Source organism: Corylus avellana, chromosome ca2 (assembly GCF_901000735.1).
Source record: "Corylus avellana chromosome ca2, CavTom2PMs-1.0".
NCBI classification, from domain to species: Eukaryota; Viridiplantae; Streptophyta; class Magnoliopsida; order Fagales; family Betulaceae; genus Corylus; species Corylus avellana.
The window spans coordinates 17774903-17793713 of NC_081542.1; the positions used below are offsets into that span (position 1 = coordinate 17774903).

Here is an 18811-nt window from a genome sequence, read left to right on the forward strand (position 1 = left end):
AGATACAATAAAATAAAATAAATTTTGGAGTATAAAATAACTTAGATGTTTATATTTCGTACTACTTTTTATTCCTTTCTCGTCTGTCTGTCTTTCTTTGCTATTACTCCAAAAAAATTAATCAAATTATAATTAGAGCTTTTTTAAATTGCTCACAAAGTCCAATCTCATCTAATAAAAAATCGATGCCAAACTTACCGATCATAACTATTTTTATAATCCACCCAATCAATATAAACAATCTACTGGCACTAACATTATGGGCTGGCAGTCGCCCGGCACACATGGCATTGTTGGAGTTTATCATCAAAATAGGTTTTAGATAACAGCAGAAGTTATACCCATTACAACTTCCTTGGGATACATACACACCTTCAATTGCACAAAAGAATGTTGGGAGTATTATATACATTGACTACATTTTAAAAAAAAATTAAAAAAAATTCCCAATCCAATGATTACCCACTTAAGTACCAAAAAATTCGTCACAATGGCTCTGGTAAACGAAAAGAATTGACTAAGCAGCTTCAAGCTCAGCATTTGTTGATGTCTTCTTTCTCATTGCTACCATACCATTCTTGATTCCTGATTCCCTGTTGGAATTCTCTGCAAGACTGAGATTTGACATTGCAGCGCTCAAAGATTCAGCAGACTCTAATGGCTCTGCTTGTCCTCCTGCACTATCCACCCCAACTTTGGGGCTTGGAACTTGAAGGTTTCCACTTCCAACTTCCAACTCCAATTTTTTGAATTCTTCTTCAATGTCTTCATCTTCAATATCAGTGTACGAAGGAGTTGCCTCTACAACATCCAGATAGACCCAATTTAGATAGAGTCAAAGTAACAAGAGTGCCTAGATACTATGCTATACACCCAACTATTTGGCATCAGCTACAACTTAAACAGATTTAAACGTACCAAGAGCTTTATCAACTTGCTTTTGTGACTCAATGCTCTCATCAAGTTCTTGTAGACAGAACTCAACTTCCTCCACGCTGATCCTATTTTCCTTCATTGCTTGAGCACCAATCTGGATGGCTTCAGAGACCTGCCAACGGGAAATAAGACTCGTATGCTAAAATTTTGTTTTTCTTTTCAAGACAAAAATATAAACAAACAATTCAAACACAAAAATAGCTTTCATCTTTATGTCACATCAAAACACATTTTCAAATCATTAAAAAAAAAATCCAAAAGATATTAACAAATAGACCCAATTGATTTTCTACAGCTTAAAACTTTGAGACGTCGCTCCATCATTTGATACAACCAAGCTCATTAAGTTCAAATATGAAAACAAGGCCGGCTTTGTCAGCTCTAGCATGACTTAAGCTCATTTATGTTCTATTACACCATCAACACAATTTAAAGAAGCAGCTGAAGCAAAACAGAAGTCTTTTTCAATGAATTTTACCTTTTTTGTGGATTCAGCATTTGCAATAACACTAAGGACTTCCTCCACTCTGTTCAGAAGTGATATACATTTTTCTCTAGCCTCAGTGGCTAGTTTTAACTCCCTTGCATGCCGAAGTGCCGCTTTCTTGTTCCCAGAACTCAAAGAAGCTAAGGCTGATTTTCTTGACCTGCACGGGAAATGAATCATCCATGAGATAAGTATCGCCAGTCTCATGTTCCACATTACAACAGCTGCTTACATTTTATAGGATGAACATGTAGCAATTTAATCAATCCTATCGCCAAACAACCCTAGCTCTTCCAATCTATTGCACTTGAATGAAAAAGAGGACCAGAACTTTCAACCAACTGGCACAATCCCAGGCAGGCCAAATGTGTAAATCAATGATGATTAATGTTGTTAGACATGTTAGTGCACAAGTTCATGTTTTGTCACCCATATCAATGTCCTAACTACTACAAATGTTATTTTGCTACATCAATTAAGATCAACTGTAGACTACGATGTCTTGGACCAAAAGCAAGAAGCTCGGTCCAGTTGAGATGCAGTAATTACATTTCACAACGTCGGTCAATGACGTTATGTTGTTGCTGAAGCCTTTCTGTCGTCCAAACCAAATGTAGAACATCATAATCAAAATTCGAAATCTTAGAAACTGGTGCCGGTGACAAGGAAACTTTTATGCCCTGCAAATTTTTTTTACAAATAGTTACACTCCCCGAGATGAAAGTAGAAAGACCCATATGCTTTACCAGAAGATAACCCACTTGGAAAACTACGAAAAATGTAAAGAACTTATACTAAATGATTTCACCATATGATGGTCTGTTCACTAAACTCAACAAGAGCAGCATGGAGATGCAGTACCTCAAGGAATTCCTTCTTATGGACTGAGAGATAGCGTGCTTTCCCGGTTTCGGAGAGGTGGGACAAGACCGCGGATGCTTCCTCCGGACCTCCACAAATGTCATGGAACTTACTCATAGTTACAACGCACGAACAGGTCCAGTTACTTTCACACAAGTGTTTCACAACTTGTACAGATTTTTCCTGGACAAAGGTGGAAAAAGCTAACATTTTGATACGTCTTCCAACTGTTTATAGATGGAAACACAAAAGAAATACATGTATATATACCTTCAAGAGAGTGGTGAGTACGAGGTGATCTTGTGAGAGAGCTTGTAGGGATGGTGTGGAGGCGGGTCTAATACGCATCAAGTTTCGTCCAACCTTTCTCAAGAGAAGGGAAAGTGACCCACTGGTTGGGTCCAGAAGATCGCCCATTCGTACGATTTCACCTTCACTGTACATCTCCATCTGAACCGGCCAACCGGAGCGTATCATTTAGCATACAAAATTACCCAAAAATTAAAAAACTATGAAATGAGGATAGGGTAATCTCACCAAAACCTGGTCGAGGCACAGAGGGGTCAAGCCTCCGCGATTGAACCAATTGTTCTTCACGTCGAGAGGGCGGATGACGAGAAGGCCGAAACGGCGAGCGATTTTGAGAATTAGAAACTTCCAGAATTCGTACTTCGCTTCCCAATCAGATTTCTGTCCGCTAAATGCCTTGAACCGGGCCGTGGCCACCGCTTCGTCGTCCCAGTCGGCCACCTCCGTTCTTATGAATTCCCCCACCGACCCGCTCTCCATTTTTGCGCTGCTCTCTTCCAACTCCTCCTCTCTTCTCCTGCCAATAGAAGTGATTGGGCTTCTCAACGTGTTTGTGAGGGGTTTGAGAGCCTAAAGGAGGCCCAAAGGGCTTCATAGTTTCGAGTAATTGGGCTTACTTTGGACTTCAACCATGATCTGACATGGGCTTAATCTGCCATCACTGTCAGTGTTGACACAGTGACGACATGCTGAGATCATCCTGTGCGCTTTGCATTGCATCAGATCAAATGGTGTGTAGCCGCTCAAAGAGCGCCTTTGGATCCTGCCGGATGAGTTATTAGCTATTGACAGCAATGAGGCCTGAATTATGTCTTTCCTTTGGGCTTTGAGTACACTGTGGCCGAGTTGCCCCCCACGATCCATTCATCGCCACTCAATAACCACTATGGCTGGCTCTTCCACTATTGCCGGAGGCCCACATTAGAATGAGGCCCATATAGTAATACTATTGCCTATTCGTAAAAGAACATATTAAAAAAAAACAAACACATACAAAGACAATTATGACACGTTATCTCTTCCAAAAAACTAGCCCATGCCTAAAAGCCCTCTCTTCTCTCTCTATATAACTATTTTGTTTTTTTTTTCTCACACACGTATAAACACAAATCTAACAATCTAAATCTAACAAACACACACTCTCGCTCTCTCTCCCTCAAATAACCAAAAAAAAAAAAAATTATAGTGCCACCATCAATGTTTCAACATAGGTCACACTGCAATTTCTTCCTATCACTCTTGAAAGTGTTTTGAAACATGATAGCTATTATGATATTGATGGTTTAGATAATTTTTTGGCTTATGCAATTAAGTAATTCCAAGAAAAATAGATCAGCCCCTGAAAGTCAATTAATCAGATTTTTAACCCTCTCAGTCAAAATACTGCAATGGATGCCCTAACACGCAACATCTACTTCTGTTTCGTGGGGTGATTCTTTTGGTGATGACATTCTTTCATGGCTAGTAGGTTTTAGCGACGAAAATGAGATTATTATGTCGAGTGCAGTAATCGCCTTGATGTGACAAATTTGATGAAAATTGGTTAATCAAAAAAAAAGCCTCTAGATGGATGTAGACACACTACAAGGTAGAATGATTTGTTGATAAGACAAGTTGAGAAAATAACCGAATCTGAAGAATTAGTGAAAGAAAATATAATAATGGCTCATTAAGGGTCTAATTGCCTTTCAAATTGAAGGTCAGTTAATGATGTAATCTGTGATGAAAGTTGACAATCATTTCCCACTAGAAATCAAAAGGGAGGATGTAATTATTCAAACTTAAGGGGGACAAGATGAGCATTTTAAACTCGACAAGGCTTTCATAAACTTTGACACACAGCTTTTGATCATTCATAATCCTCCTTTGTAATGTCGTGTTCCTTCTTATTGAAGTCAAAGTGTCATAATAATTTCTAGCTAAATCCCTTCTCTATGTTCATTAATGTCTTTTTGACATTTTTACACTTGGTGACTAACTCGGGAGATTTGAAGGCACTGTCACCATGACAAAAAGTAAAATGCTAGTTGTTTCACTAATTATTATGCTAATTAATCACTCTCACTTTAATTATTAACAGTACCTCTCATTCTTTCAATTACCCAGTTAGGGCTCTATAATTTATATATTTCACTTAATTTGCTGATATAATAACATGTCAATCGGGTCTTGAATCAGTCAACTATTGTTTCAAAAAAATAAATAAAAGTGTAGTACGTACTCATATTATTTACCGGGGGGTTTGAGAAAAGAGTAATTCTATTTCATAGACTCATGTATTAAAGAAATGATATTTATGAGATCAAGTTGCACTAAATAGCAATATTAGCGTTTAAGAAAAACATAATATGACATATGCATGTGCTTATGTTACCTGTAATATAGTTGGTCCTTATTAAGTGGGATGCATTAAGGGGTCATCTCGAATAGACCCTGCTGAGTGCTAGTCCTATTAGTATTCCAAGAGGAACGTGGTGTGCTTCCTAAAAAAAAGAAATTGTGGGACATGGGGGGGGATTGTTGATCTTAGGCCGTAAACATCAAACTCAAATCACCCTCCACAAAATTATTAGGAAATTTAATGAGAGCTTAGCACAATATCTAATCCCATTATCCCAAAGTGATGGGTGATCTATCTTGTCAATTGGTTGTCATCCTTTTTGGAAAGAGATGGATTAAAGATAATATGAAGTGAGGGAGGCATGACCTCTTGCCTCTTGTTGTTCAAGGACATTTCGATGATGCCCCTTTCAGATTTCAAACTACTCCTTGATTAGAATCTTAAGAAAAATAATCCTTTTATCTTTCGTCAATTTGCTTCACTAATATCCCATCATCACCTCTTCTCTCCGATATCATGGCGGCTCACCAATTTAGTCTACGTATATATTCTCAAAGAGCAATCAATGGCACTCTAGCTATGTCTATATATGCATACAAAATTCACACAAACCCTATTAATTCTGCTGTACATTGTGGATAGCTGAACCTTTTAATTAATGGCTAATTAAGATATCTAATGTGTCAACTGATTATGTCGACGACCCTCACTCAATTATAACACCAGGTGGGCCACTGTATTCTTAAAAGCAACCCAATCAAGAATTAAAACGTACACCAATATATGCCTATTCCCCTACAATTAGAGGAATAACTAATATTACTTGAGGAACATGGTAAATTTTCAATTTTTTTTTTCTTTCTTTTATTTCTTTCTTCAAACTTAAATTTATTAACAAAAAAACTTCAAAACATTCTATTCTAGGGTTTCCAACTACTTCAAATGGTGGTGAACTACCTTAACAGGACACTAGGAATGGTCGTAGCCACCCTTGGTGACACTCCAGGAGCAGCTCTAGGGCGGTCTAGGCCACCCCTAATGAGCACCGAGAGTAGTTGCAGCCACCCCCTAAGCATCGTTGAGGGTTGCTTCAACTAGAAGCAGTGACGGAGGAAGGCAGTGGCCGGTATAGGCTATGGCCACCCCTCCAACTCATAATGGAAAGAAATATTGAAGGTAAAAAAATAAAAAAAATAAAAAATATTATTATTATTTTTGCATATCAGCATCTAGCAATACAATTTATTAACCTTTAGCCCCTGCTCATACTAAACTTTGCCTCCATCTCTGACTAGAGGTGATACCAAACAAAAGAATATGAATGATCAGTGCATTCTAACTCCTTATAGGCATAGTAATATCCGATTCCCATTCATAAATTAATTACTATCATGTGTACCAAACGTGTCCTGCATGTAACCATGCGGAAGAGGAAAACAAGAGAGTTATAATTAAAGATTTAATTAAGGGTATGGATGTGGAACTTGCCATTGGCATTGAGTGGAAAATTAATTGTTGAAAGATGGACGAGACATGTTATGCACCACAAAACCATACTAATGAAGGCGAGCCTTAATTGTAACCTCATCGGTTTGGTTAACATAAAGAACACCAACAGCAATTACGGCCGGCCTTTGACAGCTTAATTAAAATCAGGGGTTGAGATGCTAATTAATAAATATGCATGACCATTTTAGTTAATTTACTAAAAGCCATTACCCTTCTAGATAAAATAGCTACCCCATAATAGCTTCCCACGCTTGGGCCTCAAAATTTTACAAATTTTCATAAATGTCCTTCAAATATACCAATTTTATAAATTTGTCTTCCCAATTTGCCCCCCCCCAAAATATTATTTGTGTCCTTTTTTAATTTTTTAATTTTTTTTTTTTAGTTTTGCTCTCCAAAATAATATTTATGTCACCTTTTAATTTTTTTAATTTATTATTATTATTATTATTTTAATTTTGCCCCCTCTTTCAACATAAACACACCTAAAATACCGGATTCATTTAGTTTTCCTTTATATTCTAGTTCACTTATAATCAAAAACTTAATTTGGTTTGGAACTCTTATTGAATATGTGAAAGACAGTTAAATGATCTTAGCTCTTTGAGTAGCTTCTAACTAGCAATCAGTTTTTTGAGTGGTTATTTTGAGCCATTTAGGTGTACAATATTTGTTTTGACATCGCAAGTTAAATGGTTTAATAATTTATAATTGCAAAATTGTTTGGCTCGACTCTTGTCTCTTGGCATTGTTGCTATTTGGAGCTTCGGGTGATTGTTAGAAAAAAAAAGTTCACACTTAAAGATACATTTTTCTTGAACCCTATAGATTGAGTTTAGTCTATTTTGCTAGTTTGTTTTTCCTAAGCTGTTAATTTGCTAGTTGTTTATATTATTATGTATTTGCGATGACATGAGATTAAATATAAGACTTCTATGCTTTATTTTATAAAAATACACGAACATATATGTAAAAAGATTATATGTATCTATGTAATTTTTTATTTATATAAGTCGGTCTATTTTCAATTATATTCACACCATGATCAAAAGGAAAATCTAGGCACCTGCACGATGGGGCATGTGTGCAGTACATTCGTGTCAATACTGGTGCAGTAGTACTTCTTATAAATAAGATTTTTTAGTAGAATATTTCATGTCACAAGTGTCACCATCTTTATACGTGGAATACTTCTACTTCAGTGAAGGTTATCAAAAGTACCCAAATATATATATATATATATAAAGATGGTGACACTTGTATATATATATATATATTATTGCTTTCTCGAATTTACCTTTCAGGTAAAAACTAGAGTTGATTCTTTTTCCCCCCTTAAATTCAAGTAAGAAAATTCTTAAGTTTGACAAGTTTTAGAGAGCCAAAGAAAATGTCCAAAATTCTTTTCAATATGACGTGATAAGAATTTTCATCTTAAAATTTTTGCCAAGTCAATTTGGTAAGAATTTTGGACACTTCTTTAACTCTCTAACACTTCTCCTTAAATTTTGAATATTAGCTCTGTTAATTAATCATTTTTCTATAAAAAATTAGATTGTTAAAAGACAGAATAAAGAATTGTTGTCAATAACTTTTTTTTTTTTTTTAATTCTGAGAAAATACAAAGAAGAAATGTAACGTACACCTTAGTCCCATATTAAAAATATGAATAATTGTCATAGAGTGAATGTACACTTATAACTTTTCTTACTAGATTTGACTAATTATAACTTGACTGGTCTGTTTAGAATGCATATGTGTCTTAATGCTTTCATGAGTTATTATAATTGATATCAAAGTAACTTAATAATATTATGTGGTATTGAATAACTAGCCATTGAATTTGATTAGAGTTGGAAGAAAGATAACGTGGATTTGAGATTCTCAAAATAGAGAGAAAATAGGGAATCAATGGAAATATATATCTCAAGTTTTGTTAACTTGTGCACAATAAAAACACAAATTAAAAAGCAAAAATGTTACTGCAGCTAGCTGGGTAGTGTGAGGGTGAATACATTGCGCATGGAATGAAGTACTTCATGTAAATGTAATCATGTGGTGCAGATCAAATGGTGAGTGGCCCTGGGACACGCAAGAAACTTCTCCATCACCAGTCAACTCAACTCAACAGGTTGTGGGTCTCCCCAACCTCTCCTTTGGACCATAGATGATGCTGACGGTGATGCACAATCAGAGAATCCCAGCCACTGCAGAGGAGCTAGCGGGAGCCACAACAACGGGAGGTTGACAGCAAATTCGAAACAAGAGGTGACGTGGCCGAGGCGTCCCCAGTCCCCACAAAGTAACACACGTGTTGGAGATCGCGCCAGCAGCCAGCTGGGGAAAAAGTCTTCCCCTCTCAGCGACTCTTGGTATTGGAGAATCGAGATTGACGGTAAACTTGGCAGCTTCTTTTTGGGGCAGTCTCGGGCAAATCTATTTACCGTTACCACCCACCAATTCCAACGACTTTCAACGCCCAATTTTTAATGTTGTAAATAAATATTGAGTTAAGGCTGCGTTTGGTTGTCATCCAAAATTTATTATTTGCTTGGGTTAATTTCACTTTCCTAGGAATAAAATATAACTAAGTACCCTATTCACTACTTTATGCTAACTTAAAATTACCATCACACTTTCTACTGTTTACCATCTTCAAAAAGTACAGACAGCAAAATGAGGAGCTTGTGTTATTTATTTGTACGAAAACTGTACTATATATATATATTTAACTGAAAGTGGCTAGTTAAACAACATTTAAATTTACCGAAGCCACATTTCAAAGCAGTTAAACAGATTATTTTATAGATTTGGCCACGCAGCAGGGGACACATTAAATTACCAACCCTATCTGAACAATGGAAAAGTTGAGAGCTCTAATTAATTAAGTCGGGACTAATTAAAGAGGCTTTATCTATTTAATAAAAATATTCCAGTGTCGATAGATGAAGAGGCAGTCTGTAGTGGCAGGGCTTGGTGAATTTTGCATAGTCATAATTACAATAATGACAGAGAAAGTGCAGTAATATTTATGATATGATCAGTGAAAGAATACATAATATAATAGACGAAATAGTAATTAACTGTAGTGTGTAGCATTAGATAAAAATGGGGCTTGCCGACAATCACTGTTTAAATGATGTGTCGTTAAAAAGTTACAGCAACTTTGAATCCTGAAATAAAAAAATAAGCTGAAATATTAACTGTCTGTCACCACCCTATACTCTATAGTCTATATACTTTTTGGAAACCATGGCAGTTACTTTTTGATCAGTTGCTTTGTGTTGGGCATGTTGAGAATCTTCAAAGGACGAGAAAAAGTGAAACCTCATCTAGTCCGTAATCCTGGCCTTGGAGGGATCAGGGACTTTCATCGATCTTCACATTATTAATTAATTTAATGCATGGTGTGGTACTGTTGATAATTATTTATATTTATGGTACGTATCAACGCACTATATATCACGTCAGCACCGCCAGCTCGATCATCCTAAAACGAATGGCTCAGATGCCCGCCCTTTTATTGTATGGCTCTCCTGCCCTGCACTGCACAACTGCTTTACTGAATTCACTACTGGTTTTGAATAAAATAGATATGATAAACGAAAGTGAATATGCCATTTTTAATTAAGAATTAAGAAAAGCTAAGAGATTAACCCGAAAGAAATGAATGGAATTGTTGACTATTGTTGTTGTTTTGGCCGCCCCAGCCCCAGCCCCAGCCCCAGCCCCAGCTTTGGATGAACTGGTTCCATTTTTTTTCTCCTGCTCAAACTGGAACTTCCCTTTTTGGAATTACACTTGATCCTTCACTGGGACAGAATGATTAAGGGAATGGCCCTATGGTGGGGTCTATTTGGGCTGGTGACACATATTCACAGGAGATAGAGCCCACCCTGTACCATATCCTTATCGATCTATCGATCTCCTTGTTTTTTCTTTTTTCTTTTTTTTTTTAAAAAAAATTATTTATTTTTTACTCACCCTTGTGGGGTTAAGCATGGAGTGATGTGCATGGTTTGATTTCAGTAATGGATGAGTTGCTAGACCCCAGCTCAGCCACCTGAAGGGACATATTTCGTACCAAACACCCTTAGATTTGAATCAGACCAGATCCGATCATTAACACCCATGCAGAGCAGTGAACCTAGACAACTGAAATTCACAGCCACACTCGAGTTTTGAGGTCATTGTTGACATCCCCGGTAGGCCATGCCCTAATCTTGCAGTCAACACTGTCCCACTGCTCAAATGGCTGGTCATCACTCGATCGAACTCAGCCTGTTTTATTTTTATTTTTTCATTTTTTCAAAATCTCAAATTTGGATGCTCTTGGTACGCCTACTTTCACAGGTGATCCAAGCGCATGTCGCTATAATTTGAGTGTCCACCCCGAAACATTTGCATTTGCAAATATCTTTTGACTCGATCTTCCGTACGTACCATCCTCATTAATACTTGAGAAAATTATGAAAAATTTTGGTTTATTTTATTTTATGTATTTCTTTTAGTTTTAGTTAGAACCGAGAAATGTCTAGAATTGTAATAAAATTAGGAATAATTATGAAATTCATTCATATAGAGATTCAATTTTATCTCATTCATTTATACCCTTTGCATTATTATCAAATGAGCGAGGCTATAAATCATATTTTTATCCTATAACTATTTTATAATATTGGTGTAGTAATCCCAACTCAATTTTAGACTAATTATAAGATATATAAAGATGTAACGGTGAAAATCAATTTTCAGATTCACAAGATCAAGCTTGTAAAAGGAAAAAATTACGGACTAATTTTCACTACCACGTACATCATCATATATAATTGTTTGACAGTCATATAATAGTCTACTAAATAGTATTTTTCTAAAAAAAAAATTTAAGAACTATTTGAAAGTGCCACATCAATATTTTAAGATATTATGAAATGAAAATATAATTTTTAGCATTACTCTTATGTATTGTTCTACTAAAGTTTTAACATGAAATAGTGCTATGCGTGCGAAAAATCGTGTTAGACTCCCCCATGGGCCACCTATGATTCATATGATAAAAAAAAAAAAAAAGAGAGTAGGTCGTCGGTTATGCATCATTCTACTAAAGTTTTAACATGAATAGTGTTATGAATGCGAAAAAGCATGTTAGATTCCCCCACCTATGATTCATACGATTAAAAAAAAAAAAAAAAAAGTAGGTCGTCGGTTATGCATCGTTTTACTAAAGTTTTAACATAAATAGTGTTATGCATGCGAAAAATCGTGTGAGACTACTCCACCTATGATTCATATGATTAAAAAAAATAATAATAATAAAGTAGGTCGTCGGTGGGTCTTCCCTCTCTTAACATTTGGGTATTCTTTTACATTTTTAGACAATTTGTTAGGTGTAATGTAGTTTTCTACGTGCTAAAAAGTTGAATGAAATGTGAATAGAACGATCAATTTGATAATAATGTAAAATACAAGCAGGATTAAGAAGACGATAAAATGAAGAGCAGGAAGATGGATTGGATAGGAGTCTTAAAGCATGCACATTGAGGAATTAGTAATGTTTTCATACAAATAATACAAATCATTACCAACCGGCAGTAGAAGCTTTTGGGTAGGATTAGGAATTGTTTAAATCAAACCATGTAGACAATGGTTGACTTAGGGAAACACCACATGTGCGTGCATATGATAAGCTCACGGGAGTAAATGATGAGGCATGGAGATTAACAAAGATCTCTTTTTTTTTGTTTTAAAATAAATAAATTGATACTTCTTATTGGGTGTGTGAACTGGGACATTGCTAAGGTCAAGAAGGCCTCATAATGGTTCAACAAGGAGACAAACGATATTACGAAAACGATTAGACTTCTTCTTCTTCTCTTTGGGGGTTTCCTAGAAAGCGCTCAGCATTTTTTTTTTTTTCTATTTAAAAAACTTGGTAGAGGGAAGAGAAAGCGTTGAAGATGCTCTCCTCGGTGGCTCTGGTTGTCTGTATGCATAGTGCGCACACCATTCGTGGAATACTTGCCTTTCCATGAACAATGAGAAGCACGAACAATGTTTTTTTATTTTTTATTTTTTTAAAAAAATTATCTAAGAAAAAAATAAGGAATCTGTCTACGTACGCTAGCTAGCTAGCTAGCTGCATGTAATTAAAACAAGAATGTACCCAGAACAACACAAAGAAGTATAAAATTTATTGAAGATTAGATTGTTTATACACATAATACAAAATGGCAGGTTAGAGAGGGTCAAGCTGCAGCGGCGGAAAGAGATATATATACCATATGTGTGTGTATATGAGATAGTCAATTTTGTAGTTTTTCTTTTGCTTTTAGTAAATTAAAGAAGGAGGAGACGTAAATAAGATTCATTAAGCATAATCCTAAACTCACCACCAAAACATAATTAACTTTTATGTACTTATATATAAACGACTTATTAGTTTTCTAATGAAAGTCTTCCTACAAAAGAGGAAAGATTGATGATCTCAACCCAATTCAAGGAGATGATGATGGAGCTTAGATGAAATGATCACTACAAGAAATTTGGTCTTCTAACGATCACTAAACAATTGCTAATGACTTTTATTAACGCCCGATCATTATTAATAAGTCGTCGCAGTTGTTATATCAAGAAAGTTTATCAACAATAACACAAAGATTGTTGATAATGCTATATATTAATGTTTGAAAAAAAGTCGTGGTTAACATAATTAAAACCTAAACCATGCACCATATATAGCCTCTACGAAATTATACACCCTGGCGTTGAGAAGGAAAGTGATAAAGGACGAGGAATAAGAGCCCTTTATTAATACATGGGTACGTGTACTTCTTTTGATTGTCATTTCTCACTCCCTAATTGTCTGTCGGTGGAGAAGTACACCTATATATATATATATATATTTGTGTGTATATATATCCTCAACCAAAGAACCACATTCCATTGGGTTCAGGGTCCCACGCCCAAATTATTTGTGTGTACGTACATACATGTATAAATTTCCAGATTTCTTATCTCTTGTGCCACCACGAGCTCCTCAAAGTTAAACTAACCACAAGAGTATCGCGCGTGAGCTCGCCCTTGGCAACTTAATTACAACTTGATTGGTTAAAAAACATAAAAAGTCAAACCAGAAAACAATTTCCCCGGCCCAAATTTTTTAGAAGGTCCCCTCAATCGAAGTCAAATGTACGGGTGGTTTTACACCTCACAAAGGAAAAAATGAAGAAGATGATAATGGGCATGATGATCAATTCAAGCTATTTCTGTAGTTCATCCCCCTAATTCAACTTAATTGGTTTAGTTTGATAAAAACTAAAAAGTTTTAGGTTTTTGTTTGTTTTTTTTTTTTTTTTTTTTATTGTGATGTAATATAAAGGTGAAAATAATTTTTAATATTTTATAATGTTTTATATGTTGAATTGTTTATTAATAATTGACTTTTTTTTAATCAAATAAGGGAAAATGGGTTACATAGGATTGAACAATAAAGAGGTGGGCACTCCTACAACAAACCCAAACCATAAAATACAGTACATAATTGGTAATAGTAACAATAACAAAGTATAGGCAATGGTTTTATTCATGGTCTAGAAAAACTATAAACAAGCTGGGCCTTTCAAAGGGTCGCACAAGACGGTTGACAAACGGCAAAAAGACTTAGTTAAGAGTCCCAACTGATGAAGACAACTACCCCCATGAAGAGATAGTTGTAGGAAATGTATTGTAGAATAACGAACGCCGGCAACAAAAGTTTTCACCACAAGAACAAACCATTTCAGATCAGGGAAATAATAACCTACAAGAAACAGAAAATAAAGCAAAACACAACAAAAACAAAAAAAAATATAGGAAAATACCAAAAAAGGTAAGCGGTCGGAGAATGACAGATCTAGGAGCAGATGGCGGCATTGCACCGCTGGGGAGCCGGAGTGAAGCCAAACATGCAAAAAATAAAATTTAAAAAAAAAAAAAAAAAAATCGTTAAAAACATAAGATGTATGTTAAAAGGTCAAATGGGAATAATGGCCTCCAATCATCTCCTACTAACAATTGTATCCTAACATAATTTGAGACATTTAGGGGCCCAGAAAGATGGCGTACAGATTTGTTATCTGCACAGTGGAGCACATGGGGATGTTGAATCATGCATGGTATCTGATGGGTCCACTCTTAATATTCCACATTTTTTCATATTTGCACAAAATTCCACTTCATGAAAATGAAATTTGAATCTGGCACTCTTTTTCTTGCAATTTTCGTTTGGTTTTTGTTTTTTTATGTATATATATACACAAAAAATATATGATTTGGTGATCGATCTATTTTTTCTTTCTTTCGAATATTTAGTTATTTCTTATATCAAAATGATTGATTATTCCTTTAAGTTTCCAACTGTGCCTTTGATATTTTCGAATCTTCTATTCAGATTCCAAAAGGTTTAACAATTCAATGCGGGCCGCAGCCTCCACGGCTAATAATTTGCAATAATTTCGTGCATAAAGCTTTTCTTAATGCTATAAGGGACTGAGGTGTCCCTTAATATATATATAAGTTTATTTTATTTATTATTATTATTATTATTTTTTTATCAAATTGCTCCTTAAGGATTAAATGTTATTAATTTATTTTCTAAAGTTTCAACCCCGATCAAATAGGTGTTTTTGTTACATCTCCATTAACTTTTAACGGTCATGCCACATATATAATACCCAATTAAAAACCAACACATGTCGATCATAATATATTGTACAATCAACATTTCTATTTTAGTTTCGTTTGGCTCACGGAATGCGTATTCTATTAAGAAAGATAATAGTTATTATTGAAAATAAAAGAGAGTGAAATGAAATTGTTATTCATATTTCTTAGTTTAGTAACAACAAACATGCTAAAATTAGAATTGAATCAAAATTATTCAAAACCCCACATTATTATTATTTTTTTTCAACTCAATTTTCTTTTTTCTTTTTTCTTTTCTTTTTTTTTTTTTTTTTTTTAAAAAAAAAATCTAGAAAATAAAGTAGGTATCTGGGGGTGGTCACACCACCTACAGACCACCTCGATCGTGATGGACCCATATTTTTAAAATTTCGGGAGTGGTACGATAAAAAGTGATATAGATCTTAGAGACCTACCTCTAGGGCATTTTCCCATATTTTAAATAGGTAAATTACGTTGTGTGCATGGCTTGTATTAGTGGAATTTAGTTTAAGTAAAGTGTTATTATTATTTTTTTTTTGACATGTCAGCACAAGAGGGAAAAGAGAAGGGGGATTCGAACTAGTAACCTCCGCTTCACTAAACGTGGTCCCAGCTAATTGAGGTTTCTCTTGAGGACAAGTGAAGTGTTATTAATTAATTAAGGGAGTTATGCCCAACCAAACAATTAAGGATCACGTACACGAGGTTTAGCTCACCAAGGACATCAGCCAGCCATTAAGAGAAAATTCAACTGCTTGTGATCATATATATTAGAAAATCGGCGAATTCATATACCTTTAATTAATTGCATATGTTTATAAAGAAAGGGCCCAGGAGAAGATGGAAACAGCGGGGATTAGAAGATTTAAAGCTGCAGCTGTAAAGATTAGTGTGGTCCAAAAAAAAGAAAACAAAACAAAAGAAGAAGAAGAAGAAGAAGATGAAGATGAAGAAGAATGCAACGGTATCAGGCCTGCATCTTTAACTTTATAATAAATGTGTTATACATTACTTTTATTTGGAATTAAATATTCAATCTTAGAGAATTATTCAAGCCATGATGCCCTATACGCTTCTAATCATTGGAAAAAAAAATTAATCCCAAAACAGAATCTTATTTTTTATTTATTTTATTCGAATTTCCCATATGGACAATATAAAAAAGTTAACTTGCACGGACTAACTTTATATTGTGATCAAGTATAATTATTTCAATTCAGACTAAAAGACAAAACAACTTATACGTTTTCCTTTCAATTATAACGTCAATTGGTGGAGAAACGAGTTAAATAGGTTTAGGGTTCAACTCATTGTCCTTTTGTGGGGATAATATGCACATGGAGAATGGTCGGGAAATATTATTGAAGTGTCCACAATCCAAAAGCTTTATGCAATATCAAATTTCTAATGATAAGACCGTATATATATATCACGAATTTTCCTTTTTAATTTTCAGATAAATTTATTTTCCAATTATTTTAAAGAAATCCAAATTTTCTAATTTCATTATTTTTGTTTTATGCGTTTTATAATAATTACATAATTGATGATGCAATAAATCATGCAATCAAGCGCAAGTCGAGAGCACCTGCACAAGTACTTGTCGGGTGTATTGCGTGAGATGCTTTTGATAGATGCCTAAGTTATTGAAGGATACAACACCTAAATGTCATTCCACATGTTGGGTCTTTCTTATTAAAGAGGAGTTTGAGCTCACACGTAAGATAGAGTACTGTTAAAATATTGATTAAACTTTTTTATCCACAAGTACTTAAACTTTTGAGATTAGTAATGATTTAACAATTTATTTCTCCCAAACTACCATTTGTGACACTTGATCCCCTTTCTTACAGTTGGCAGTACCCTTCAACCGTGCTTGACTTTAAAATTGATGGAAAGCGCCACATGTAGTCTACACACAATTTTTTTTTTTTTTTTGGAAATACCAAAAATACCGTGATTTTAAGAGTTACACTATCGTATTTTTCCTTCAAATAATTTTTTAAAAAAAGAGAGAGAGAGAGAGATTACTAGTAGCTTGTGAGGCCAAGTGTTACAAATAATAGTTTGGGAGCTATTTGCAAATAACCTGACAGTACACGAAGATTATGTGTATTCATTATTTCCTTAAAAAAAAGATAGTGAAGAAGACTATATATATGAATCTAGTAGTTGAATTTGATGTATCTCTATGACTCTAGCTCATTTCTTTAGAAGTGGCATCTTAGAGAAAGGAGGAAATATAACATTCATGATTTGAAGGAGCACATTACAGAAAGGATCAGAGTACGTACTATATATATATATATAGTAACAACAATTTTCTTATCTGTAATGCATGTCAACCTTCAAGTCATGATTTTCATTTTCCAATGGAGATTTGTTTATGATTTGAAGTATATTTTATTTTACTTAAAATGATGAGGATCTCTTGTTTCAGGGAGACAAGTTAGCTAGTGTAACTTTTAGTCATGAGTAATAGGATTTTACATCCAGTCAACTATTAACAGACTAGTGTTTGGTTCTTTTGGACTTGTTCCTGTTTCTGTACTGTATTTTTTGTTTTTGGCTTTGTTGTTCGGGTGCATGCCCACCCCTTTGTGGTTGTTTGATCCCTGCAACCCGCTTTCCCATATTTGAATAGAAAAAAAAAAAAAAAAAAACTTTTAGTGATGAGTAATAGGATTGAACATGCCGTCTACTATTAACTGCTATTAATCGCTAATTGTATAATCACATGGGTGGATCGTTGACCTTTTCCAACTAATTGCCTAAAACGGTGCGGATAGTGGCAGTAGGGTACGCAGAGGCGCTTAACTACCACCTACCCTTTAAGCTAATATATATATAATAGTATAGACATCATTTTGGTATAGGGTTGCATACCAAACCATTAAAACAAGCATAAAACAATTTCCCAACACCATCTAAACACATGCCCTAAAAAGTAGCCCAAAAAGGTCGAAAACATGAAAAATAGGCCCATATCTAATAGGTGGTTACCGCAGCGCGATTTGAACATAAATATTCACTAACCTGCTGTGACGACTATTGGTAACCGCCCGCCTTAGACTGGCGGTGCATTAATTTTTTTTTTTAAAGCAAAGGATGAGTCGAAAGTTGATGGACACTGTCATGTCAGTTCGATAGAATATGAATGTAATAAAAATGTGGTATATAACATAATTTTTAGTTATATTTTAGCGGAGAAATAATAAAATTCATTCTTTCAACCATTTTAATCTAGTGAATGCATGAATTCACCATTGAATTTGTGTAGGACATACATGCGTCCACAAATTAAATGGTTAATTCATTAGATTTGTAAAAAAAAAATGATGAAAAGATGGTTGTGTAAGAGCACTAGCAACAGACATCCTATAACTCATTCCCTTCCCTATATATAGGGAAAATCTAAAAAAAAAAAAATCACAAAAAATCACTCACAGCAGATTTCCTAAATATTGGAAATACTACAATGCTACTCAATGTGTAGGGAATTAAAAGAGCTTCCCTATACATTATTTTAATATAAACATTAATCTTTCGTCTCTCTCCTCTTTCAATTTTTTGTCTTTCATTGACGATTGTGTTAGGATTTTGTAAAAAATTGGAAAGTAGGTATGAAAGGTAAAAGAAGTTAATGTAAAGTATATTTAGATATA

At 34.7% G+C, this 18811-nt stretch overlaps 1 protein-coding gene across 1 annotated transcript; it reads right to left on the reverse strand.

Annotated features, from left to right (window-relative positions):
* Nucleotides 1-248: 248 nt before the first annotated feature.
* LOC132170934 (uncharacterized) lies at nucleotides 249-3102 on the reverse strand. Its single transcript, XM_059582094.1, has 7 exons — nucleotides 2822-3102; nucleotides 2555-2734; nucleotides 2285-2467; nucleotides 1973-2103; nucleotides 1415-1583; nucleotides 919-1048; nucleotides 249-801 (listed from the first exon to the last, which is right to left on the reverse strand). The coding sequence occupies exons 1-7, from the start codon at nucleotides 3071-3073 to the stop codon at nucleotides 518-520; spliced, it is 1329 nt and encodes a 442-aa protein (XP_059438077.1). The 5' UTR covers nucleotides 3074-3102; the 3' UTR covers nucleotides 249-517.
* Nucleotides 3103-18811: the final 15709 nt, after the last annotated feature.

Coding starts and splice junctions, on each gene's coding strand:
- LOC132170934 (XM_059582094.1), bottom strand. CDS start 3,073: ATGGAGAGCGGGTCGGTGGGGGAATTCATAAGAACGGAGGTGGCCGAC. Junction 2,735..2,821: donor TGTGCCTCGACCAGGTTTTG/GTGAGATTACCC, acceptor TGGCCGGTTCAG/ATGGAGATGTACAGTGAAGG. Junction 2,468..2,554: donor TACTCACCACTCTCTTGAAG/GTATATATACAT, acceptor ACCTTTGTCCAG/GAAAAATCTGTACAAGTTGT.